This window comes from Macaca mulatta, chromosome 6 (genome assembly GCF_049350105.2).
Source record: "Macaca mulatta isolate MMU2019108-1 chromosome 6, T2T-MMU8v2.0, whole genome shotgun sequence".
NCBI classification, from domain to species: Eukaryota; Metazoa; Chordata; class Mammalia; order Primates; family Cercopithecidae; genus Macaca; species Macaca mulatta.
The window spans coordinates 101,055,818-101,083,445 of record NC_133411.1 but is presented as its reverse complement, the minus strand read 5'-3'; the positions used below and the strand labels follow the sequence as shown (position 1 = coordinate 101,083,445).

General features: G+C 33.9%; 2 protein-coding genes and 1 long non-coding RNA gene across 12 annotated transcripts in view; 1 reads left to right on the top strand and 2 right to left on the bottom strand.

Annotated features, from left to right (window-relative positions):
* MCTP1 (multiple C2 and transmembrane domain containing 1) overlaps positions 1-11,056 on the top strand; it is a 596,052-nt gene extending 584,996 nt beyond the window's left edge. For all 8 annotated transcript variants that reach the window (XM_015140441.3, XM_015140440.3, XM_028850075.2 and 5 more), the window contains 4 exons: positions 166-275; positions 4,114-4,223; positions 6,423-6,520; positions 7,463-11,056. In XM_015140441.3, coding sequence (XP_014995927.2) covers positions 166-275; positions 4,114-4,223; positions 6,423-6,520; positions 7,463-7,534 — 390 coding nt within the window. In that variant the 3' untranslated portion in view covers positions 7,535-11,056. The remainder of the gene's footprint in view (positions 1-165; positions 276-4,113; positions 4,224-6,422; positions 6,521-7,462) is intronic.
* Positions 129-8,741, bottom strand: LOC144341466 (uncharacterized). Its single transcript, XR_013418426.1, has 2 exons — positions 6,734-8,741; positions 129-464 (listed from the first exon to the last, which is right to left on the bottom strand). It is a non-coding gene; the product is annotated as an uncharacterized LOC144341466 (long non-coding RNA).
* A 7,957-nt stretch (positions 11,057-19,013) lies between the features above and the next one.
* SLF1 (SMC5-SMC6 complex localization factor 1) overlaps positions 19,014-27,628 on the bottom strand; it is a 75,213-nt gene continuing 66,598 nt past the window's right edge. For all 3 annotated transcript variants that reach the window (XM_078004987.1, XM_001090273.5, XM_078004988.1), the window contains 5 exons: positions 26,220-26,383; positions 25,286-25,419; positions 23,240-23,332; positions 22,647-22,829; positions 19,014-20,054 (listed from right to left, as the gene is read on the bottom strand). In XM_078004987.1, the coding sequence (XP_077861113.1) occupies positions 19,573-20,054; positions 22,647-22,829; positions 23,240-23,332; positions 25,286-25,419; positions 26,220-26,383 (1,056 nt within the window). In that variant the 3' untranslated portion in view covers positions 19,014-19,572. The remainder of the gene's footprint in view (positions 20,055-22,646; positions 22,830-23,239; positions 23,333-25,285; positions 25,420-26,219; positions 26,384-27,628) is intronic.

Below are 27,628 nucleotides of genomic sequence, written 5' to 3'. Positions count from 1 at the left end.
CTCATGTTCCTTAAAATCCTGGTATTTTCATGGGTTCCAATTATCCATTTATATACACACAAAAATGAAGTTAAGTTTAAAAATGCAAGACAGGGACAACAGAAATAATTCAAGCAATGAAGAATACCTTTACTCATACAGAATTTCTTTTTTATTGCATTTTAGGACAGTGAAAAAAAGGGATTTATAAATAAAATCTATGCCATCCAGGAGGTTTGTGTCAGTGTCCAGAACATCCTAGATGAAGTGGCTTCCTTTGGCGAAAGGATAAAGAAGTGAGTGACGGTGACATGTGAGCCCCGGTCTTCTGTGGGACAGGGTGTCCATTTGTTTCTCGAAGGGTGAAATGCCACATTCTTTTTGGCAGGGGACACTCTTTCTGGGTGCTCTATTGCTCAGTTTCATCATTATTTACTTTATTTCTGCCAGTCTTTGGCTTTATGAAAGTTCTGTCAATTTCCTTCCTGAAATTTAGAACATATTGGTTGGAAAGAAGTCATACTTGTAGCTTTGAAGAAATAACACCGTCCTAAATTTTAGCACATTTTTCACTGTGAAAGACTTTGTTCTTAAACGGAATATGAAATTGTGATAGGAAAAAAATAAACCAAGCTAAATGAGGACTTCAGGTAATTAAGATACACCTGCATTTTATTATTGGTCTAGTTATATTTTCATCAAGTGACAGTAAATTTTTTTCAAAATTGTATTTATGGTACCCTGCAAAAGTATTTTTTTCAAGTTTGTATTTAAATAGCTGAGATCCATAATTATCAATAAACTAATGCTCTTTCATTTAGAAAATACACACAATTTTTAAAATTATAAAAACAGCATTCCTTTTCCTTGACTTTAAAATGAAGAAATAGAGCTTCACTGAGCTCTAATGCAAAATTAAGAAACTTACATTCTTAATCTTATATACTTATGTTTTATCTAAAACAATGTTTTTTTAAAAAGTGTATTTACAACAATTATTAGTTAAAAGATATACTAAGACCCTCATACTTCTAAATTATGTAAAAATTGGCCTACATAATGATTGCTAATGGTCTATTCAAGAAGGGGTGCCAAATTCTGGAGAAACCTTTATTTTCTTAGTTTAATGTATCTATTCATTGTTTGTTATTCATAACCAAAAGTTTTCTACAGATCTGAATCCTTGGGCATACACAGAATTTGAAAGGAGTAAATTATTTAAACTAAAGGTGTGAGTCATTCATCTGGTACCTGTCATGTTGCAAGGGATAATGCATTTTATTTTGTATAATTTTTTGTTTAATATATTTCCGCATGTGTAGGTGCTGAGTTTCCACTTTCTTACATTATATTAGACAGAACAGCCCCCCTCTCACTCCCAGATGTGCCTTTAGGAAACATTCAGTCTTGGCCTTCTGAAGACCATTCCCATATCTTTTCTTTCTCCTTCTTCCTCTCATCTCCAAGAATGTTTACCTGTCCTCTACACGCTATCCACTGAAACAGTGTGAAGCCCTGAATTTGGGGCATTTCCTCATTGAGTGTTGTCTTTTATCTGGGGTACACAGTGTTCTTATACCCGACAAAAACATCTGATTTATACCAAAATACCATGGATCAGGCGGTGAACGCCTGAGAGGAAGAAGCTCCTTTGTAACTCTAGGTGGTACAAGGCCTCAGAACAGATGCTTGGCTGGAAAACATGACTGGCTGAGGGATATGACCACCAGATCTTGGCAGTGGTTCAGCCTTAGGGAAACCTGGGTTTTGCAGAACTTCCTATGCTAAGGTACAGGAAGATGGCACAGGAGCCAGTGAGTCTTGGAGGAGCCATCTCTCCCGCAAAATGATCTTTTGAATGCTAAAAAAGAGAAATTCTCCTGGGGTCACATGGAATTAAAAGCATCTATCCAGAAAGCAGATTCAGAAGCAATCTTTAAGCACAAAATGAAAGGGCTCTATAATTACCATGTCTTGTTACTAAATAATCATTCCAGAACTTTCTTGAATTGCATCCCTTTTGGGGGAAGATCATATTCTAGATTTAGATTCCATAATGCAGAGTGCAGAAATAGAAAAGGGCAGTTTTATTTTATTTTATTTTTCTAACAGCTACACTGGTGGGGATTCTTTGCCATTTATCCTTCCAATAGGAGTAAGGAGAACACAGGGAATTCTTCAGTGGGGCTGCCCAGAAGGAAGGTTTTCTGAGTGAAGAGCCAGTGCCCTCACACATGGAGTTGTGTGATGGATGACTCTAAGCTGAGCCACATGAAAACAAGCAGATCCCTTAGCCTTCTGTTCTCTCCACAAGCAAGCAGAAGCAAGGGAGGCACAGGTGTCCATCGGAAGGGAAGGCATGATCCTTTACCTGATGAGTTACAGATGCTCACTCTTGACCATAAGAGGAAGAAGACAAAGACAGAAAAGCCAGATCCCAAGGATTACTGAAAATAGGATAACCAGATTGACCCAACATTGGCTCTTTTAGTAGAAAAAAATTTCAGGAAACAATTTTGACCTAGAGAGAGACAAAAAGCAAGCTACATGCTACAAAGCTAAGGAACAACTAATTCCTAAGTATTATGCTGAGGCATTGTATGGAAGAAAATCTTTTAGCAATCATCCTTTATTGGGTCAAAATTGCCCTGAAAATAAACTCACCTCAAGTAAGTACAATATACAATACCAGGAAATTAGAAGAAATAAAAAACACTAACATTTATCTACATGAACAATATGTTTTGCTGAAGTGTCTTAGGGGCCTTCTCACTGTCTCGTAAGAAAATAGTGCCATAAATGAGATTCCTTGAGTTGATTAGTTCTGATAATTTCACCTTGATTCACATAAGCATGTTACCACCACAACCCGTCTTCCTTGACAGAATAAACTATCCCCATTTTATAAATGGGGAAAGGGTTTTGACTCAGCTAAATCCACATAACAGAATCTAGGCTTTGAATACAGATTGGCTAACTTCTTGGCTCTCATGCTAAAGGGTCAGACGACATGATATGTTAGTTCCCCTTTAGTGGATGAACACTTAGGAGAAATTTCAAAGAATGCAATGGTATGCCTGTAAATGGTGATATATTTATATGCCCAACCCTGGAGGATCTACACAGTGTTTCTATTTTCTTTATAATTTTGGCACACTCTTAAGAAGTACCAGACTGGCTTCCACCAAAAAGCCTTAAGTGATTATAATCTTCCCATGTTCCATTTCCTTGATTTTTCTACTCTTTTAAAAACATTTTTACATCATAGTTTTTGCCTTTGTCTTCATTTTTCTTTTTGTCTCAGTAAATTCCTTCCTATCTCCTCAGTACTTTTTTTTTTTGTAACTTCTTCTGTTCATTGGTCTCATTTCCATTTGTTATCATGTCTTGTCAATACTGAGTCTTGCAGCCTTCTCTGACCCAGCTGTCTATGTTACCAATTACTTCTGCCAGAATGCTGTCCTTTACAAGAAGTACATGAGAGATAATAGTAAGCAATGCTGATTTTATTAATTATATATGTATTTCTGGGAAGAAGGGCAATGATAAGAAGTGAAGTTTTGCAAAGCTAACTGTTCTATTCCTCTTTCCTGATTTCCAGTTCTATTTGAAATATAGCTGAGGTAGGACAAGTGAGTATTCCTCTAAGGAATTCTAACATTCAGAGGATTTTTTTACACAACCATGTAAGATTTACATCTACCAAGAGTTGCTGGCAACATTTTATTCCCAATGTGGGGAATACCGAGAGTTGATAGAAGGAAGAATGGTGGGTCCAGAGGCATTCCCCTCTGAAAAGCCAGAGAAAACAAGGATGGGTACTAGTCTTAGCAGTAGAAAAATAAAGATCTTCTTTCATGTGGGGAGTCACCCAAGTAGCACAATGGCTTTAGACTCTGAAGTCACCTGGAACAATCTGGAAGAGTTGGCAGCAAGACTGTTTACCTGGGCCCTGTCTTCATGCAACTGAGCAGATTATGGCTAGCCTGGGTCCTCTGATAACCTATTACAACTGGAATCTATTCCAGAGAGAAATGCAGACTAACTAGGTCCCAAGTAAGAATCATTATGTATTTTAGTATTTGAAAAAAGTATGAAGTACTCAGATTGCTGATGTGTTAATTTTCCATTCAGCACTTTCAACTGGACCGTCCCATTCTTAAGCTGGCTGGCCATTGTAGCCCTCTGTGTGTTCACAGTCATCCTGTACTGCATTCCGCTGAGATACATTGTCCTTGTCTGGGGTAAGTAAAGCCTCCCCCACTCCTCTAAACTGTCTTAGCTGCTAGGAACAAACTAGGTTTAAGAGATGAGTTATACTGTCAGCGGTTCCCTGTATTTATGGTCATGAAGCTACTCCATGATGAAAGGAGACAGGTCAGTTAAAAATCACAACAGTATAAAGATTTAGGTCTACCTGCAAAATGTATTTTTCTTATCTGGCACACTAGGCTTCATCATACTATAAACATGTTAGCTGTGCAGATTCTTCATATATCAAAGTGTAGCTTTGTCTAGATATCCCTCTGATTTATTTTCACCATTGATATACAAACAGAGGCATTTCAATCCTTTCAATCCATATGGTGCATTTAGGAAAATATGCTTTTCTTGCTGTTGTATTTTATCTTATGGAAGTATATGTAAACATGGTACTATACATGGCTGCCTGTTTAAGAGGTCACCTTTAGCATTCGGGAAAAGGGTCCTCGGTACTTGCAGGTTCCTTAGGAACAAAAAGATCCTTTTATGTGTACTAAACAAGAATGTTTCTATGAAGACCTACGTTAAAGGTGGTTTTTTTCAGTCCTAATTTTTAATGCAACTATGCTGCATGCCAACGATTCTTATGCACCTGGGCTTCATTTAGGAGACTGTCAGTTGCAGCATTCTTCTTTTTTGTTTTCTTTCCTGACAAAATTCTTGGTTTGGAAAACAATTTTCAGTCTCTAGGATCTACTATAACATTAATAATATATAAACAAGACTGGGTAGAAGAATTCTCTACTTACCCCTCACCCGCTTACGCATACACCTAAGATTGCTAAAACAAATCAAATACAAAATGCAAAGAACCAAAATGAGTCTCAGCTTCGGAAAGCATGTGCTTACACTGAAAGCAAAATTCTTTTCTTTTTAAGGCTTTTGAAGAAATATATTGGAATAAAGTGAGTTCAAGTCTGATGACTCCAAGCCCTCAACTTTTGAAGATTACTATTTCCAGTAATAGTCTTTTTGGCCCAACTTGCCATATATTGAGGAAGCCCTTTTACCCCTTATTATCACTATAATTACCCTTACAGTCTGGGTGAGAGGTGGGGGAAATGGTAATTATTTTTTCCTTTCCTAATTTCTATAATTCAAAGAAATTCAATTTAGCCAGCACTTTCATTATATAAGGGAACAATAATTTCTACTACGTTCTTGCTTCCTATTGTATGTTCATCTTTTTTTTTCCCGTTAGATGCTGCTTTACAGAAAAAATTAGGGTAGAATATCATGTGTGGCGGTTTATTAACTCGAATCTACCTTGCCTTGGCTTGGGGAGTCATCTCTGTTGCAGCAGGTGGTGGTGAATGCCCTGTTCTCCCAGGTTCGCAGAAACTGGAGCCCAGGGCAGACATCTAGCTGTGTAACCTGCAGTGCCCTCACTGACTAGCTGTCTTAAAAGTAATTTTGCAGAATGTGTTTGGGCCTCTTGTTTCATCAAACAAAATAAAACAAGAACAGTATTCCTTTAGTGGTAGGTGATTGCTGAAATATTAGCCAGAAATTTAAGACATAGGTCTTACATGAGGAGACGGACCAAAATCAAGATTCCAGAAGTTTATTCTGCATGAACTCCCTGAAGAGGAGGCAGGATGCTCTAGTTTATGGCTCAGTTTTTACCAATTTGTTGATTTCATGTAAACATGTTTATTTTTTTTACAAAGTTGGGGGCAAACCTTTTCATTTCAGGTTTGAAAAAAATAAACATCATGTGTCTTCTAAACATTTAGCTGGCATAACAGCAGCACACACCCCCACCTCCAAAAAGGTGCATCTTTTGGAAAAGGGGAAACCAAATAAGTTAGACATCTTGCCTTAACAATCTTAACCCAAAAAGTAGGAAAGCAAGTTTCATCATAAATGAAACACTCAAGCAAGGCTTCTAAGTAGACTGTAACACGGGGGGAAAAAAGCCAGATATTGCTAATTACCCCCAGGGCACCTCCTTTATTTCCCACATAGAAAGCCTTTCCTGCTTGGAAGAAGCTACTGAAGTACAAAGTGAAAAAGCAGCAGCTGAGCTGGGAAGGAGGAAGAAATGAAGGAGAAAAAAAAGGAGAGGGAAAAAATTGGGTGTACTGGTTCACTGAGTCATTGGCATACAAATTAGATCTTCAAATTACTACAACACTTTTGACAAAAATGTGCTTTGTTTAACTCCAACTTTGTTTCAGGCATCAATAAATTTACAAAAAAGCTTCGGAGTCCATATGCAATTGATAACAATGAACTACTCGACTTCCTTTCCAGAGTCCCTTCAGATGTACAAGTGGTATGTAGGTTTCGTTATTACTGCTATTTTAATGTAGTGTGGTACTGGGTTTTAGCTTTTATATCCTTCTTATTTCAAAGGCTTTAGAAGAGCTGAGTAAAATTAATAAAGCCTGTGTAGCAGATTTTACCAGTCAGAAATTTAGCCTACTTGGGGTGTTATCCAAGAAGAACTTAGACAACGGGAGAAAGAGCAGCTGCATAAAGAACCTACCAGAGCTGTTAGGGAAGATCCTCCTGTCCAAGTTAGTTCAGCTGGAGTTTGTGACGGGGTGTATGACCTGAGGGGAGGAAACAGGAATATTAGATGATGAAAGCAAAATATGCCAGTGGACATTTAAGAAAAAAAATCTTTCCAGAATTTGCAAGAATTACAAGTAAGTTTTAAAGAAGTATATTTTGGAGATCAGTGAGGAGAAGAAAGCTGACTGCTTATCTCAAAAATCCTTTTAATCCTTTGAGGTTAATGCCCATTAACCATCAGCTGTTTTCAAAATAAAAGAAGGTTTGTTTGTTTTTAAATTAAAATCCTGAAGCTGGGTTACAGTGATACCTTTTTCATTTGCTATGACATGACAGTGGCCTGGATGGAGATTAAGACTGTGTTAAACACATGATAAATTGTAAATACACGATAAACTGTAAAAAACCATTATCGAGCCCTTTAAAATCGATGTAGATGGTTTTGCTTTTAATGTAATGTGTTACAGACAGTGACGACCATTACTAAAGTTCACATCAGGGCTCCATGTAGTTTCCAACAGGATTTCCCTTATTCTTGCTCTGTCACTCTACTGCTTTCTGCATCTCAGCTGCAGATTCCATACAGCTTCTAGAATGAGCACTTTCTTCCCCCCAGCACAGTCTCTCATTCCTTTGCTTTTCCTTTCTTTGCCAGAAAGTGGCCACCTGACCAGTCTTCTTCTGAACTCTGTTTAAACAGGTGCAATACCAAGAACTGAAACCAGATCCTTCTCATAGCCCATATAAAAGAAAGAAAAACAATCTTGGCTAGCCAGCTTCCAGCACTGAGGAGACCAGCATCTGTTTGGGAAGATAAAAGAAAAAGCCCTCAGCCTGAGCAGCATTTCCTTTCTTTCAGATTTTTATTTATTTTGCCTTTTTATCATGATCGAGAGAATTTGTAAATAGTGTACAAAGGCATATGTCTTTGAAAATATACTTCTATTGTACAGACTCAACTTGATAAAGGTTTTGCTACTGCTGTGTGAAAGCCTTGTTAGCTGTGGAAAATAATATAACACACTGAAAGAACAAATATAAGAATGATAACATTGGAAGATATATCCTTATCTAATTACAAGTGGATTACTCACCTGTGCTCTGATTAAATCTACATCAATTGTAAATGTCAATTTGATTTTAACGTTTTTTTTTTTAATGTGACTTTTTTATCTAAAAAGTAATCCATTACAGTTTTCTATGTTTTATACATTTCAAAAGGGAGGGAAATACCAAAGCCTAAATAATGGAATGGATGCATTTCAATTTAACATATATTCTGGCTTTAGATCCCGACATTCACTCCTGTGCAAATTACTTAGGTATGACTAGGCTGATTTTAAGCTAATAAGTGAAGGTACATTCACTCCCTCAAGAGAATCAATACTCAGAAGGTTAGAAAGTTTTCTTTATAGAATTTCAATCATTCCATCTAAAACCTTAAAATCTCTACAGGACTACACAACATAAATACTGCCAGTTTATAAACGATTGCCTATCTGAATTTTTATACCTACCACTACTTTAATTTATACATAGTTAGCAAATTAGCAACCCAGTAAGTACAGTTATCAAAAATACTAGCAAACTACATCCATATCGCTTTTGGTGTCAGATTGTATCTGTGCATCTAAAAATATTTTAATACTCAAGTGCTCTCAGAAAAAAAAAAAAAAAATCTGCTTTCTCATTAGATTACTGAAATGCTTTAATTCATACTATGATTTTGTTATTAGTGTGAATTTTAATGTAGAGAATTCAGTGTGCTAAGTGATATGCCAGTGCTTCACTACATTCATTTATTAAAAAAAATCATTCTTGATTATGCATGAAAACCTGTTTTGTAAAATAAACTGCTTGGGGGTGGTGGTTGCCTTTATCAATGTTTCACTATTATCATAGAATCTATACTTAAAAATTGCATTCCCAAGACTCTTAAAGTAGTTTTTGTATCTCACTCCCTGGTATACTAAGGGAGCATAACTGTGGAAAAAAAATAACTTGGTTAGTTGAGAATGTATTACTTCCCTGACTTGGTAGGGGATTACACTCAGTTGAAATTGCAGCAGACAATGCTTTGCACTACTTTATTAATAATAAACTTGGATGGGGTAAAAGTGAGGGTTATACTGGAAAAATTATAGAAAAGCTAAAAGAATGTATATTTCACTCTAAAGGAAGATTCTTTAACAATAAGTGTAATCTCATTGAAGCTGATTTTTAAAGTATTTTTATTTTAGAGATAAGTTGTTAAATACTATTTCTTATAATAGAACTATTTTGATCTGTTTATATACTATGCTTGAATGTCAATTAAATTCCCTTTCTACAGAAAGGCTTTGACCTCAACATGCTTTATTTAATGTATCATGTTTAAAATGACATGCTTCAGCCCGCATACCATCACTGTTTGTTGCTAAAAACATAATGTTCCATGAACATGGTGTTACTACACAAAGTTTATTGATGAGATAACTGTTCAATTATACCTTATGTGAGACTTTTATGTTCTGTGCTGACAATGTGTACTCAAATGTCTATAAGCCTGATATTCTACAACCTCAGATGTATCTAGTGGATAGTAACCATTAACAGATGACTAATTTGTTTGTTTCACTGTATCAAATTTCAGATGTTTAGTTCAATGGTAATGTTGACTACACATTCACTGCATTAAATACAAAAGACAATAATCTTTCCCATGTATAATCAGCACTTTTTTTTTTTTCCGGTGGTTCAGAGATTGATGAGGGATTGTGTGCATATTCTTAAAAATTATATTTCACTTGGAGAAATACAGATTTGGTTTAAACAAACAAGGCTTCTTCCTGAAACTCTGACTCTTATCTGACTCTTATATAAAAATACCTCTGGAAGGGTGAGCATCCAATGAAATTAGAGGAATAAGAACTAGCTTGAGGCACAAAAGTGATATTCAGGGAAATCTTCATTGCTTTTAGAAACTACTACATTCACAGGCTGAAAACAGAATATGTATAGTTAAAATCTTAACTATTTATTTCCCCTTCTCACATAAGGTACAATTCTGTCTTGAGAGCTGCCTGACTTGCCTTCATTTTGAGAGATTTGTGATGTAAATATTTCAAGTTATCTGACGAGACTGAATGTCACTCTAATATCTACTTGGACTGCTAACATTGTAGATGTTATGAACTATTATATTCCTTTAGTATCTTTTAGTAAATTCACTGAGTCATTATTCATATTCTAAACTATTACTGCCATTAGTGGTGATAATTCATAAATGCATATTTGTGCTTTTTAATTTTTTCCCCACTTATCAAAAATAACATAATAGTACTTCTCATTCATTCTGGTACTGTTCCAGACTCAAACTGATTGATATAGGTTCTGTAGGAATTCCAATTTTTTAACATTCTATATGCACTAGGATAATCTGAGTTGGGAGATTCTTTAAAGGACTCTGTGATATATTGAATACCAACTGTATGACCCTGTTATAGGCAATGGTCAAAGCAATGATTGTATATTAAAATCAAATCTGGAGTTGAAGTACAGTGAGAGCCAAATTTAATTGATACATTTCTAAAAATTATCTTTTATAAAATTTTTAATCTGTATTTACAAGTTAAGAAAAACTCAGAAGTAAACTCTTATCTAGGGACCACAGGAGATTTTTTTCCACTTTCATCTCATATATAAGGTCTCCTATGCTGAAAGTAGTCAACATTTGTATTAATGTTATTCAAAGGCAGTAATTTCAGCGAATAAACTTGTTAAATGGGCCTAAGTGTTTTATAATGTTGGCTTAGCATTAAGAACAAAAAGGTATAAGGCAGTTATACCTTTTTGCTCCAGAAATACAAGACAGCTACCATTATACTTCTTGAAAAACATCTCAGGTATTATTAAATTAATACTTGCTTAAATCCTGGGGCTTTAAATGAATAGCGTGATTTCACACACTAGTGTGAGTGTGTGTACAGATGTCTATTCATTGGTTTGATTAGGGTATCTAGGATCGGCCTTTTCCAATTGCTCAGTCAAGTATGAATTTAAACCAGATAGAAAATAATGTAGTAAATTCTTTCTTAAAATAGTGTCATTCCTTTCAATTATAATTCTTTTTCCTGGGATGATTGGTGTAACTGAAAGAAAACAAAACATTATTTTTTTTTTTTGGTGAAAATGTTACCCTCTGGTACCTCAGTTTCTTTTATATAGTGGCAATTTGTATAGAGGCAGTCACATCAGATTTATTTCAGCTGAATGGCTAAAGTTTGAGAAATACTATTGAAAAATCTCATTAAAAGAATAGCATGCAAATAAAAACTATCAAATGTCCAAAGCAATCACATAATGTAGAAACTAAGAGCACCATGAAAGGTTTGCTGGAACTTGATTCTGTGCTTTTCAAAGGAGGGATCTGGGTTAAGAATCAAAAAATAAAAACAATCAAATATTGTAAATGATCTCGAATGAGTTTCAATTTATTGGGCTCTTCCCTGACATTCTAAGCTTTAAAAAAACAAAAAACAAAAAACCAAACAAAAGTGTTCTATTACATGCACAAGCAGTAATTTTGTAAAGACAGGTTTTTAAATTTATATGATTATCCGTACCTCCAAATGTCACTGAAAATTTATTACTCCATTTTTAAAAAAGTAAAATACACTGCTGTTCTGCTTTAGTCAATTAAGTGTTACTATATTAGGTAGAAAGATTTCCTTCAAGGAAAGTGGAAATGGTTTAGGTAAGTAGCCGTGCCTAAGTTTTTTCAGTATGTAGCAAAATTACAATTGCAGTGCAATTATCCCCTACTACAGATTCTTCAATATTCCTTCCAAAGAAAAAAGGAGTGGCCAACCTGAGCCAATGAGTGAACCTGAAAACTACCTTATTTTCTCTGGAGGAATACATTTAAGGAGATCCTGAGGCCTGGCTGAGTGGAACTAGTGCTCCCACTAGTGAAGAAAGATGATAATATAGGTTCAGTTTCACTTTCTAGTCAAAGACAAGCTCAAAATGGCTTGAGTCCGTTTGAGGGATTTTATTTTGCCAGAGTTCAAATGCTGACAGGTTTGGAGGAAATGCTAAATTCATAGAAAAAGCACACCTGGCCCTCACTACTCATACTCGTCTTTTGCATTATTGGAGACACCTGAGAATAGTCGAGCATTGTTACAGAGACAGCTGGACCACAGCAGAGAGAGGAGGGGAAGCAAATGACAATATCTGTCCCAAGCTCAAAGAACCCTTTTTAATAAAGCTATCAGAGAACTGAAACCTTATAACAATATGCCCCACAAAACATTCTTTTCTAGAGTAGTAATTATGAAAAGTCAAAATCTCTGTGTACCTTGTAACACTGCAACCATGGAAAACAATTTATCAGTGTCAAGAACTAATAAGTTCTTAAAAAAAACTTTACAAAGATAGAAGTGTCTATTTGCTATTATACAAGGCGGAGTATGTAATTTTGTCATCTTTGTTTTACAACAGAGGAAGTAGCTAACAATTTCTGAGCAAAAAAACACAATGGTATACCTACCTCTTATGTTTGGCCTAAAACTCTTACAAACTTCAGTTTCCATTAACAGAGAACATAGCAAAGAGTAAGAGGGTCTTTGAAGCACACGAGAAGCCATCCAGAAAACACTGTACGTATCTGACAAAGGAGTTCTTAAACAGATTATTGTGATGTTCATTATTTGTGTGAAATTGCTTGACATCACTTTTAAAAACATTCATTTTCAGAAGAGAAAAACTTTTTAAAAATCAAAACATACAGCACTTGGTAATTTAAGCAAGAACAAAATACTCTGACTTATGGGTTGGGGTACCAAGTATTCACCATCCAATCTTGCACACTGTGATGCTACGTATTTGATACATAGTACATTTAATGCATATTTACTTGATTTCCCTCCCATGACTGTGACAATAGCCCTGACCCGTAGGTAAGAAATCTTCCCCCAAAAAACAGATGGATGCTATCAGGTGGTACTATAGTTACCATGTAGTATCCAGGATATTTATACAGAACAATTGTAAAAAGATTGTTCTGAGTTGTACTACTTAAAAGAGTACCTTACAAGAAGCTTATTCTGCTAGCCTTCACAGAAGAGGTGCAAAACAGTATGCTCCGGAGAGCTGTGGTAAGATACTCTCAGAATTCTCTCGACAGAGGGTTGTATCTGTATTAATGTTGCAAATAAGTTATAAAGTGGATATTTTTTCAGATTGATGATAGAAGAAAAAATTCCTAATACAGTAGTATCCTTTCAAAGCCATTTAAGGTACAATCTTTGAATAAATGTAGCTATCATTTAATCTTACCAGTTTCTCCCTGCTTTTGTGTCGAATCTGAAAAGTCTCACCAGAGAACAAGTAATTCTTCAGGTCCCATAAATACTAAAATCAGAAAGTAAAGATATGTTACATGTTATGACTCCACATGGTATCCACATGAGCAAGTTTAATCTTTAGCAATTTAAGAGTACTACAAAAGAGTAAAGTTCCCCCAGTTCCCACTTCAACATACTTGGGGCTCCATTTTGAAGTGTCTTAAAGCAAAGACTAGAGAAGCGTTATCAGTAAAGTGGTAAGTCAGATTTACTTTCAAAAAAGGAGCACATATATAGTATATTTTTTGAGATCTGTGTTAGATAATACTAACTATACTTTTAATTATATCCAACTTTAAATAGTATATTACAACTGTAGTTTACCTTTTAAAAATCCAGTAAGTGCCAGTTTAAATAAGGCAACTTTAGAAAAATTTCAAGGATTGATTCTTACTTAATTCAGGAGCATTACTTTCAAAATAAATTGGTTACTGGTATTATAAACAAATATAAATCATTACAAAGAAATCTGGAGAAGTGAAAAAGAAATATCCAAAACTTTTCCACATAAAGACAATCACTATAAGCAATTTTTTACTTAACAATCTTTTTCCTTACGTAATTTAGATAATATATTTATGTTACTTTTTTTAAAAAAGAGAGTCTTGCTGTATTGCTCAGGTTGGCCTTGAACTCCTGGGCTCAAGTGATCATCCTGCCTCAGCCTCTCAAGCAGCTGGGACTATAGGCATGTGCTACCATGTCTGGCTGAGAAAATCATTTTTAATAACATTTAGCTTCAATTTTAAAAATATTAGTATTAGTAAAAAATGGTATTTAGGTAGAAGGTCCAACCATTTTTAATAAGTAGCTTTCAACTCTGAGTCCATTTCCTCCAGTAACATGGCTAAGTATGAACTTAACAGTATTTTGGGGGGTGTAAAAGAACTGAAATGACAGGAAAATAAGAAATGAGATGCCAAGATTTGCCTGTGAGAAAGAACTGAGTATTACTATTCGAAACAGCCTTTTTCTCACAGGAAGACAAATACCACGTGATCTCACTTATATGTGGCATCTAGGAGAGTTGATCTCATAGCAGTAGACAGTAGAATGGCAGTTACCAGAGGCTGGGAAGGGAAAAGGTGGGGAGGCAAAGATGGGGAGAGGATGGTCTCAAGGGATACAAAGTTAGTTAGATGAACTAAGAAAAGTGCTGATGTTCTATTACATAGTGGGGCGACTACAGATAATAACAATGTATTATATTTCAAGATAATTTCAAAAGTGGGCCTTGAATGTTATCACCACAAAGAAATCGTAAAGATTTAAGACAAAGGACATGCTAACTACCATGATTTTATCATTATACAATGTACACATGTACTGAAGCATCACACTGTACCCTAATAAACATGTACAATTATTATGTGTCAATTGTTTTTTAAAAAACGGTGAAAAAAAATCTAGCTTGTTTCTGATACCATTAGAACTGGAATTTTATTATTCTTTATTTTTTATTAAATTGAATTTCAACCAAAAGAACCTTCTATAAAACAAATCTCTGGACCTTTGGTTTAGTTTATCAAATATTATTCAAAATTTTCAAAGACCCAGTTTATTTCTGAGATTAGTCTACATACTTTTTGTCTGATTTTATACCTTCACTAACTTCCATCAATATAATAAACAGTACCTAGAAATCTTTACCCTTTGGATTCCTTTAAGTAGAATGACTCAACCATTTTTCCCCTCATCCCCTTGACCAGTTTTCACCTTTACAATTCTGCTTTTAAGTTTTCATGGAAAATTTCATGGAAAAAACACATTTTAATTTTATCAGATTTTACTTATTGTTCTGTAATTTTATCTCTAATGTAAAAAGGAAAGAATGCAAAGTAGAAAAATGCATCTTTAGGATGAAGCCAGGTAACAAAGATATATATTCCTTTAAACAAAAATAAAAACACTATCATAAATCAAACTATTCTGGTCATTAGAAAAATTTATTAAGAGTCATGTCATAAACATTGTTGACCTAACCTTTAGATTGAGAAGTCACTGACAACAAACTAAGTTATTTTCATCTGTCAACACTTTAAGATTAATGATTTTTCAGTATTACTATTTATTTCACTTTGAGACAGAATAGAGAAGCAGTGGTAATTTTAGTTCATCTACTATCAAGAAAAATAACAGCATGATAGGTATAAATTCAAACCTGGATTCCAGATTTTCAGTTCAGAGCAACTTACTTTCTGGAAGTGCTAAACCTTTTGTTTTGTTTTTTTGTTTAAACTTCCACTCTTGGACAGAATGAAATTGTATGTCCCAAACTAGTAAGCCATTCTCTATTAATGTTTAACATCCATAATCGCTTGACCCAACTCAGATACTTTGGCAAGGAAGAGGATTAGAGTTCCAAAATCTGGGTTCTATATCTAAAAAGATTTGGGGCCATGATATAAAAATCACTAATTTGGAAGTATATGTTTTAATTCTAATTGGGAATAACTATTTATAAATACCTGAATAAGGGCTTTTGGGATCTATATTTGTTAAAGGCAATATGATATTATATATTACATATATAACAATACTACATATTTTGTTAGGAATACTGTTTAATAGTCATTTGCTGACATAACATTGTTGATCTTTAATTCCACAAGTAGTTTAAAAACCCAGAACAGAGTTCATTACACTTCTGTTTTAAAAACAGGGTGGGAGAGATTATCAATATGTCTCTTGAAAAACAAAAAGGATAACATTCTAAAAATAAAGTCACTTGTATCTAGTACTAAGGATTATATTTCAAGCTTTTTAAAAAACATAGTTTAAGTGTATTTATAATCAAAACCATACACTTACACTAAAAAAAGACACTAATAAATTCAAATATAAAAAGTATTAGGAACAGCTTGTACATATTTGAGATGTTCTGTAAGATTAGTATTTAAGAAGACAAACTCTTTTTAAACATCTAATAATCAATGATGTTAAAATGTTTTATTTCTTTTGAAAAGGTCTTTGACTAGGATTTGCATTACCTTGAAAATGTATGCTCAGAACCAAGTAAAACAACACTTCAACCTTATCTAATTAATTTATAGCCTATAATTTCAAAATATATACCACAGCAAATAACTACCAAAGTATATTCTCCAACTACAGTTCATTTTTATCTACAAGGTGAATTTTCCGATAACATAATTTGATTTACAAGGAACAGTTAACTATTCCATGTCTCCTGTTTTGACAACACCAGGCAGAGCCTAATTCCAATAATGCTATCACTGACCTTTCTAACTCAATCCACATTTGTTATAAAAACAATTATCATTCCTAGTTTTGCAAGCTCCACGTCAGCAGGAGGTGCAATTGGCGTGAAAGCTACCTGATAAATGCCTCAGGGAAAGAGTGCCTCATGTCACTCAAAGATGACCCCTTCCTACTGATTAAGGAGCAACAGTGACAGGCTCTCATCAAGTTCACCGCTTAACTGGAAAGGTGTATAAAGGCATAAGGATTGCACATTCCACCAATTTTTTTTTTTCATGTGAAGGTATTCATTTAACTTTCTATAACAGCATAAACAAAAATGGCAGATATTTTCTGCAGGTTATATACAGTATCTTAGTGTTAATGCATTTGTACTTTCTTAAAAACACTAAGACTGCAAAAGCACACCCTACATCCTATCCACGCTGAAATAAAATTGCTAAAATAATACTCATCAAAGGATTAAAGTACTGGACACTTGAATATTCACATTTATAAACTAAAACAGAACACCAATTATTACTGAAAATTTCAGAAACCTACAAAACTGAAATTAATTTTTTACCAGATGTAGAAGAAAATAAAATTCACAATACTTAAGCCTTATTTACCTTCCTAGACTGTGGGCCTTTCCTCTTTTTTGGTAGTTAGCCCTTGTCAAGCACACCACCTGGTTCAGAGTAGGTGTTCAAGAAATGCTGAATTCAAAAGAATTAATTTCACATTTGACTTTTATGAGGATAAATGTTTTTCTGGTCATCTTGGAATGAGTAAAATGACAGAATATGTATATACTTGGACGATTTTAATCTGCAAAGTGAAATTAAAAATTAACAACCTAGAAAACTCTTAACTTCAAAGAAATTTAAGAAACTGCCAGTAAACACCGCATGGGGAAAAGCTAAATCTTAACTGCTCAGAAATCTCCTCTCCAATTTTATTTACACTATAATAAGGTCTCTTATAGAAATTTTTAAAAATATGATTTCATAGAACTATGATATCACATCTGGCAAAATACAATGAAGAATAGCATTTCTCAACCTTGTCTTCATATGCAACTTTGAAAAGTCTGCAATTGAAAATCTACGACTACGACTATGAATTATACTTACTGAGACTTTCTTCTTCCTATACCTCCAAGATAGATTTGGGCAATTATTCAAGGCAATTATTATTATGTTTTCTAAAATAAAGTATACAAAGTAATTTTGGAAATGAAGCCTTTTATTGAAAATTTAAATTCAAACTCATATACTGGTATTATGTTAGCTAGGGCACAGAACACAGGAACCTGTGTTTGCCATGTTGGACTTTCGAAGAAGTGTAAAACTTCCTACAGCCAGAGACCTCAATGACATCTGTTTCACACTTCATGTCATCACTGCTTGTAGAAGTTGGCAGACAGAACAGTCAATTACGAAATATTAATGCTAATTGCAGCTAAACAAATATATCTTATGAACATCTAATTTGGAAAACTACTTTGTCTTAACAGTATAAAACCCTAACTCATGATGTTGATTACTTAATTACCTTAGAATTACTACCAACTTAAACAATTACTATCTTGTCTTTTGTCTAAATGACTCATTATAATCAAAAGAGGAGGTAAGAACTAGAAAGGAAACGATATTTATTAAGTGTCATATGATGTGATAGGCTAACAATTCTATCATGACAAAGCTACCTGGTGTGATTTCTATTTGACATGTAGGAAAACCAAGCTCAGAAAAGAATTTGCCTTGCAATTTAGTTATTAAGGATCTAGACAAGGATTTGAAAATGTGTATGATGTCAAAGCCTATGTTTACAAGTTTATATTAGTTTACCAAGAAAACACTATCCCAGACACCATTATAAAGAGGAACTCCTTGGAATAAAAAACATTCTTATTCATCATCTGGAGAAGCACTTTACTCTCTATAAGTATTTAAACTTTTCTTAGTCTTCACTATATAATTTTTTCTCTGATACTTTGGCAGATTAATAATAAAGAGATTTGCATGATGCCAAATTTGAAGGCTAAATAGAAACTAGTATTTCTTGAGTATGTAAGAAAAATTACTTATTTAAAATATTTCATACTGATGTAGCAATTTTCAATTTAGATTACAAACCCAGTAATATGATACTGAGCATTTGTATCTTGTTAAAATATCTATTTGCAAAATAAAACTGAAGTGTGTTGCTTTAGCAGATTAACTGCTGTAAAGTCATCACTTGAGTTACATAAAAGCTAAATGGAAGTGTTTATTTTCCACCTGTACCATAATGTAACTTACTCCCAGTAGTGAAGAAACTCCAATTTCAAAAGTGGTTATTATCTATACCCTTTCTTTTAGTTTTACTACAAACTGCTATTAGGAAAAACTGCAAATTAAAACATTACTACTCAGTAAATTCACATTATATATTAAGATCTTAAATAATCTCAAATCTATTACTTAGATGCCACTCATAATCTTTATATTAAACTCATAAACTTATGCAGCAGAATATTTTCAGGTACAGAATATTGGTTACATAGGGCAGCGACATACATTTTGTATATGAATTGCTAAAATAAAACAGATCAAAGAATTGACCTGTCAGACTCCGCGTATTTGCTGCATTTAAAAACCAAAAGAATATTAATTATTAGTGTAAATTTTAGAAATGTTTATTTTAGAAACACACAAAGCTAAAATGCATATTTCAGTCCAACAACCTAGAGAGAAAAAATAGGGAGCTACATGTTTTTTGTTTAGTCTTGTTTTTTCCTCAAAATCCATCCATAAGAGTCAGGAGCTACAAGTTTATAGGTACACATTTGTATGAATATCCTTGCCATGATTCTAAGACCTAGAACATCTAGAATACAGGACATTACATTTTGATTTGAAAAAATATTTAAATTAATTTTACACATACAATATATCACTTTCAGAACAAAAAAATTAAAGATTAATGAAAGTAGAATATACTAAAACAAAATTATTTTTACTTTTGAGTCAAATTCTACACCATGGAAAAAGTCAGAAGCCCATACTAGAGTTTTGCAGAAGTTTTTAAAAAAATGCTTTTAAAATTTAGCAAGGCTGCAAAGTCTGTCAATAAATAAATCAAATTACTATCTGTCAGTAAGCTATGAAGTCCACAGTAAGTGCCAATGCAAACGGAACAGATTTAGAAAGTCAATCCATCCTTTCTAGCATTATCATGAAAACTCTGTGACTGACCGACACATCATTTCCAATGTTACCATCAAGGCCTCAGTGTGTACTCCAGGACACACTTTTAGATTCTCAGGCAGTTCCTTAAGAATATGTGGGAGTTTCTGCAGTGTCTTTATATTTCTAGCATAAAGATCCAATAACCAGTCAGTATGAACACTGGTGGTTTCTTTATGACTTTTACAAGCCATAAGCAGTTCATTTAGATGAGTTAACCCTTTGGAAGCTAAAATGAACTCTGAAGATAAATCAAAAATTGAACAAAAATTTAGCAACATCCTACTAAGTAAAAATGAGCCAAATTCAAGTTGCTGGTAATGAAAATGTTTCTCTGCTTGTGCATGAAAGTTCTCCACTGTATCTTCTACTTTTGTAATAGCAAACAGTTCTTCTTTGATTTGAGGTGAAACCACATAGTCCAAGGGCAATTCTCCCTTAGCATTCCTCTGTTGTAAAAGCACTGGGCCTGTGAAAAGAAAATGCAAAATGTTACATGTAAAACACTTCTATTTTGGCAGCTTAACAGCTGTTTTCTCTTTTCTCCCAAAGCATCCAGGGCTTTCTTTACAATCATATTTTGTATTAATTCAGGTTGACACAATTAACTGGCTAGATACATAGACTAATAAAGGTACATTAAAAACATTCTAGTCAATTACCTAATAAGGTTTCCCCAAACGTGCGTGCCTTAGTTAAATAAATAATACAACTACAAATATTAAAAAGAAAACTTTTATAAAACTTTATCAATTATCATCTTAAGAATTTCAGTGTTCCCAGAAGAAATTTTAAAAATGTATTCATCTTACACATTCTGTATAAGAGCCTCAGGGGTATCTCAAAATATCACCAAGAGGAAAAAGTAGTGCCCCTTTCATTGCTAATAAACAATTCTAGCAGTGCAAAGACTGCAAAACCTTGCACAGATAGAGAACACAGTTTTCATATTACCCTTGCTTGTGTTCAATGTTTAGTACAGGTAACTGATTCACACAAATTACATATTAATTCTAGATCAAACTCAGAGCTTATCCATCTATACAAGTTAAACTCATTTAACTACCTACTCAGAAAGTACTAAAGATAGAGTTTATCCCCTAGGTACTAAAGGATGATGTGGAGGAGGCAAAACATAACTCAGTATTTGGTTACATAGCAAAGTATAGGAGTACTTTGTGCCTTCATCAGTCAAGTCTTATAATTATTTATGCACTTGGCCATAAAAATGTTACAGGGGATATAAAGGTTTTAGTACTAGCAGCCATAATCACAAGATCCTACCATTATAACATAGATCATATTGTCAGAAAGAGAGAACTGATCATAACTGCTAAAATTCTTAATGATGATTCTGATCAGACATATATAATAGCATAGATATAAAATGTACTTAATATAAAAGATCAACCATTGATAATATGATTAATGTATAATTTATGGAAAGAAGATAATTCTAAAACAAAATTAGGCTCCTTTTCACTGTGCCAACATCTCAAAAAAACTGTTCCAAGTTACTTCTGTTTAAAAAAAAAAAAAAAAAAAAAAGAAGAGACAAAATTACGGACACAGGACACCAAAAGTAAACAAAGGTTTTAGAGACATAAATAAATTCTTGAAATTATTGCTCTCGAGGCTGAGTGACTCACAATGAATAGATAATGCAGTTACTTCAATATAAGTGTCAAACCACTTGACAGGTCCAAACCCAGAATATGACTACGGCAGAAACAAGTCTGTACGATTGCCAAAGGACCTTGATAAAAACAAATACAATTAGATTTCCTCTTCTAGGATAAGAAACTGATCTCTTTACTATTCTCCACTAAGGGCCCTAGAAAAATTCACGTTGGTTGGTATAATGCCATACTCTACTGAAGAGCTGGCCCTAACACAATAATGGCTCCTGACAAATATTGGCCTGAATGCCAGACACATGGTTGAGTAGAAAAATAAAACACTGAGGAGGTGAACTTATGGTTTAGTAAACACAGAATACTAAAAAAAACAAGGTAGAAGAACTGAAAAATATATTGACTATGAAATGATATCAGTAAAAGAGACACGCTAAGGCCTTTAGGGGGCAGGAGAAGACTATATATAACCAAATGTCTTAAACTACCATGCTATACAGCCTTCCTTAGATGCATATATACTAAAAACACATCTTAAGAAAATATGTTTTTTGTCTTTATGCACAATCAAATATTTTAATTACAGGATAAGATAATGTTAAATTTAAATGTAAAATTAATACAAATAAAAGCGACAAGTAATTTCTACAAATCTTTGTTTCCATATTCTAAGCTGGTCATCAGTTTTCTTTTTTCTTTAAAAACACCAATCCGTTTTGAACATTTTGTTGTAAAATTTACATTATTCAGTTTAGATATAAAAAGAATGACACTGAAATAACGTGGGGCCTTGCTGAAAGCAAAGATCAAAAATCAGCAGGAAAAACACAGATGAATATTCAGTTCAAGCTACCCTCCTTCACAAAACCCCTGCATAACAGTTATCACCATTTGAAAATCCTCCTGCTTTAACTTAATTGGCTGCAAAATGCGAATGATGAAAAATATTCTAGGATATCATTCTTTACAGTCTGTACAGAAATGACTCATTAAAAATAAGATTGAGTTTGTAGTTATATACAGGAAATGAAAAAAGAATGAAAAAATCCAGGCAATCACAATTGAACATTTGTATCCCTTTATCAATAAGCTTTCAGAAATGACTGGCTCACAAAGACATTACACACCTGAAGGAAAAGGATAAATATTTAAAACCAGCAAACTCAATTCAAAAATAAACTCTCATACACGAACCTAAATAAGCTTAATAATACATACATAAACAAATATATATTATGAAAACGCTTTTATCTCTACTAATAAAGGGTGCTTACATTTTAGGAGACTTTTTATCCTTACTTTTTCATTAATATGAAATAAAGGCATCTTTCCTTGCAGATTTTAAACATAAAATGTTATCTACCTCTGCAGGATTCATCAAAAAACTGGATAATTTATCAAAACCCATTTAGCATAAACACACTCACCCCCATGCTGTAGTAGCAGCTTGCCAATTTCTACATGTCCGTTTGACAGTGCATCATGCAAAGGAGTCACCCCGTCCACTTGAGTGAGCAGATCTACCTCTGGACAACGTTGCAAAATTTCCTGGACACACACTGTGTTGCCATAGTTACAGGCTTCATGCAAAGGCGTCCAGCCAGCATTGTCTAAATTAGAAATCAAGGCAAGTTTTAAAACGGCAGAAGTAGGACTTTTGGTAGGAAAGTACTGATGTTCTACTTTTCTCATCAGTGTGACTTTCTAGGTGCTTCATATACAAAAAGAATGCTGTGATAAAAATGTCTAGGGTGTAATCATATTTCTACCTTAAAAATTTAAAAACAATTTTAAAATATTAATATTGGGTATTATCAAAATATGAACACAAAAATGTTTTTATACTATTAGTTATAAATCAATATATGATAAATTTCTTGGCTTTGCTAAGAAATTTTTCTTATACTTTTAAGATACCTTAGGTAAACTTACTTAAATAATTTTTCTTAATGTGATATAAAACTGTTTAATATCACAAATATTAAGACATTGGACTAGACCACAAAGATTTAAAACTTACCTTTAACATTGATGTCTATTCCTGGCAAAGAGAGAAGAAGAATCAATTTCTCCACTTGGTTATTTATGCAAGCTCTATGCAGGGCTGTTTCTCCTGCCATAAAAAATTAATAGATTATTCCAGAGAAGACAAGATATCAACTAAAGAAAATAATCAAAGGGCATGAACTAGGAGATCTGGCCCCATGCCAGAAAATTATTTATTGAGTTTTCCTTTTGACTGGTTTAAACATCTCCTGCATTAAAAAAGGGGGGGGGAAGGGAAGGACCCCCACCAATCCATATTGCTTCTGTTCTATCAGCGATTCAGCAATGAAATTCTACCGCAAAAGGTTTAACACAGGCATTGTCTCCCCTAGTTCAAGGTTTAAAGCTTCAATCCTGCTATAAAACCCCCAAATGATCAGAGAACACCGAAAATACTGGGTTTTGCAGCAATAAAAGTTTAGAGTGCAATTGCCCTCTCTTAAATTTATTCATGAACCTACGTTAAATGTATGGCTCTTTTTTATACAGCATTTATAGCTTAATTCAAATGAATGTTTCTGGCTAAGCATGAGTGCCTCTACACACTCAAGTATAATTCAGAACTTCAAATCCATTAACAGATGGTTTGCTGCTTCTCAATAGGCTGTCTGGCTTGGCTACAACAGCACAGAGAGGGAGAAATGGAGGAATCTTAATATAAACACACCACACACACACACACACACACACACACACACACACACACGGACGTAAAAAAAAAATCCCTAGTACCATTTAAAGCTGAACAAGAGTAACAAATAGAAAGACAAGGTTTTTTTCTAGGAGAGATGCAATTAATGCCTTCTGGCTAAAATTGTCTATATCCATCACTGTTATAACCAAGGTTAATAAGATATAAGTGATTATTTAAGGGGAATTTTAAAAAAATTTACTATAAATGACTGCTTAGGAAACAAAATGAAATACTGAATCAAATTTGTTATTGCTATAAAATACTAAGCACATTTTTACAGTGTTCAGTTTTACAGATTATCTCTGTAACTTCTACAAAAACATTTTTTACATGCATAAAAAGCTTTTGAAGTTTTTCTCTACTATATCTCAATTCTCTTCCTCTCTCCCAGTTCCTTCTGCTGTTCTGCCTAAAATCATTCATATTCATTTTACTTTTTGAAACAATAAAACAAAGAAAAAGGAACGCTGATTTGTGAAATTAATATCTGAGTTCTCATTTAATACAATTTTCATATTCCAAGCCAAATGAACAGTTATTCTGAATCTATAATATGCAATTATGAACTTATATCACGTTAAAATATAAGCACTTCACTGTCACTATTTCCATGGGTGTCATAATGTTAATATTTGTATTAAAAACAAGATATAACTCATAAATAACAACAACAACAAAAAAGACTCAGCAATTTACTTTGGCCAGGTAAAGACTTCCGGAAGATTCATTTGCAAGTTAAGAGGTGTCTAAGTAAAAGAGGTGCCAAAGTGAATTATTACGCTATTCTTGTTATTTCATCCTTTAGGTACTTAGGTTCCAGTATAGTTAGAACCAAAAGCCAAACACATTTCATAGTCTGGGCTCAATGCCTGGAAGAAAAGAGCCCATATGCTTAACACAGCTATGTAACATAGCCTACTCTTCATTCTTTGTTCACAAAATGTCTAGGACTGAAAGAGATGAAGACTGAATTATACTTTCAAATCAGAAGACACTGATCCTAAGCAGCACAGGTTGAGATGGAATAGAAAAGTAAGGCGGGCAAGTCTGGAATGAGCTCAATGAATGCTACACTGTGTTTCATATCTGTAACGGCAAGGAGAGGAAAAAAAGGAAGGAATACTCTATTATACTGGGTATTAAACAATCACTTTCTTTGCATAAATGACAGTTCAAGAAAATAATACGTTATCCAAGAAGGTACTTCCTGGACCTAGTCCAATATTTAAGTTCAAGTATTCATCAGGGCAAATGTGTGAAACCTGCAAGTACTGACTATAACAACGAAAAGTTCTTAGCATAAATTAATTTAGATACTTGGAATACCTTTTAGATTAGTCTTGTGAAAATTCATCTTTTTAACTACAGAGGGGCAATTCTCCTTGGAACAGGACAATTCTCCTTCTGACTTCTTTTTCAATTTTTTTAATGTTGAGGAACATTTAGCAAGGTTCAGGTCTCTGAAAGGAAAATTAAGAAATAAGGAAAGCTTGTTTTTCAGCAAGGCGTGCCAGCATACATTAGATGGTATTTTTTAAAAGTCTAGCCTCCTTTTAATTTAAACCCCCTTGCTCATTCAATCTTTACTGCTTTCTAATTTTAAAATTTATTTCAACTGTGTAGAAACAAATTTCAGTGCACTAATTTTCTTTTATTAGTCTTACTCCCCCAACTGCTCACTAAATTTATAAATACAAAATGTCAAATAAAGAGCAAAAGACCAGTTAAACCATATATTGACAGAGAGAATAAAGCAGAAAGCTAAGATCAAGCAGGTCTCTGCTCCCCATTCTCAGTTTCATATTCTGATTCTATTCTCTTCTTCCTCTCACAGAACTTTACTGAGTTTTATACGACATACACTTTTATACACCCTATACTTTTAGAGGTGGTTTCTCATTTTGGGAAAACTACTATTACGATATAGGATATCTCATATGACCATGCATTCTGAAATTCCATCTATATTATGGCAAAGTAGTAATTCAAATCATAGAACAAAAATTGTGTAAAACTGTATTTCATCAACAATGCATCAATAATTGGATGACCAGTTTTATTTCTTTTGGGAAGCAGAAAGAAAGCATGTACCTTGAATTACAGAAACAGAAAATGTTGATCAAATACATCTAAAAATTGAGTTTTGGTCTAATCAATATAATTCAGACAGTATCACAGATAACCATAAAGTTCAAGAAATGCATCAGAAAAAGAGCTGTACTCCAAAATAAAGCACAGCTGGGATATCAGCATCACTTACGGTAACTCCGGCAGCCCTTCGACTTGTTTTTGTTTAGTACCATTCAACATTAGTAAGGCTCTCTGAGAGTCAAAACAAGGCCGCTGTCCTATTTTCTTTGATATCTGAATCTTTCCCGACCCAAGCACACCAGTTTTCCCCAAGGCTGGTAAATAGGAATATACCTGTTGAAAAATAATATCGCATTATTTTCTCAACTACAAAAACCGCAGTAAAGAGAAATTATTTGATTCATTTCATTATTACATTTGGTTATATTTTCCTGGTTGCATCACTATGGTTGCCACTCTATCTTGGTTGAACATAATAAAATATTAAGAAAGCTAGCTTTGTGTCATAGTCAATATACCATGTGAACAAACAGAAAAATACCTTCTTAAAAATAATTATTTTTTTCTAATTCAATTTTGATCCTCATTTAAGAAAGCTCTTTTGATTAGTCTTATGCCCAATGTGTATGATTCATTTGCATATTTCATATGTATGATTTACATACAACTGGTATTTCTTAATTTCCATTTTGATAATGCCTTTTTTTTTTTTTAACAGAAAACAAGTCTTTCTTCAATAGAAAACAAAATAAGGAATAAAAACATCCTTAAAGGCAAGGATTGCTGCAAAACAGAATTTGCCTAATCTGACCAATATACGTATTTCTCATTTAATTAAAAAATTGCTAGAGCTACCGGATATTAATATCTAAAGACAGCCAAAATAAAACTGGAAAACTTTAAATCAATTGTAGCTTATATGCATAATATTTTGCTTTTTAAATACCATTTAGAATTTTGTTGGATCTAGTTTTTTCCAAAATAATAACCTCACATACGAATTTTATTAGAGAACAAGGATTTTTTTACTTTTCTATGATTAACCCTTGGCTCTGCTCAAAAGAAATTAAAATCTCTTTTTCTTTTTTTTTTTGTTGTTGTTGTTGAGACAGGGTCTTAGTATGTCACCTAGGCTAGAATACAGTGGTTATTACAGGTCACTGCTGCCTCGACCTCCTGGGATTAAGGATCCTCCCACCTCAGCCTCCCAAGTAGCTGGGACCACAGGCATGTGCCACCATGCCCAGCCAATTTAACTTTTTTTAGAGACAGAGTCTTGCTATGTTGCCCAGGCTGGTTTTGAACTCCTGGGCTCAAGGGATCCTCCTGCCTCAGCTTCCAAAAGTGTTAGAATTATAGGAAGGGGCCATCATGCTCCACCTTAAAATTTCTATTTGGTGATTATCTTCTCCAAACTGCCCCTGGAGAAGGGGTCTCACAATGTTGTCCAGGATGGAATGCAGTGGTTATGCATAGGTGCAATCATAATGCCCTATAGCTTCAAATTCTGGGGCACAAGCAATCCTCCCGCCTCAGTCTCCTGAGCAGCTGGAACTACAGGCACTCAGCACTGCCGCT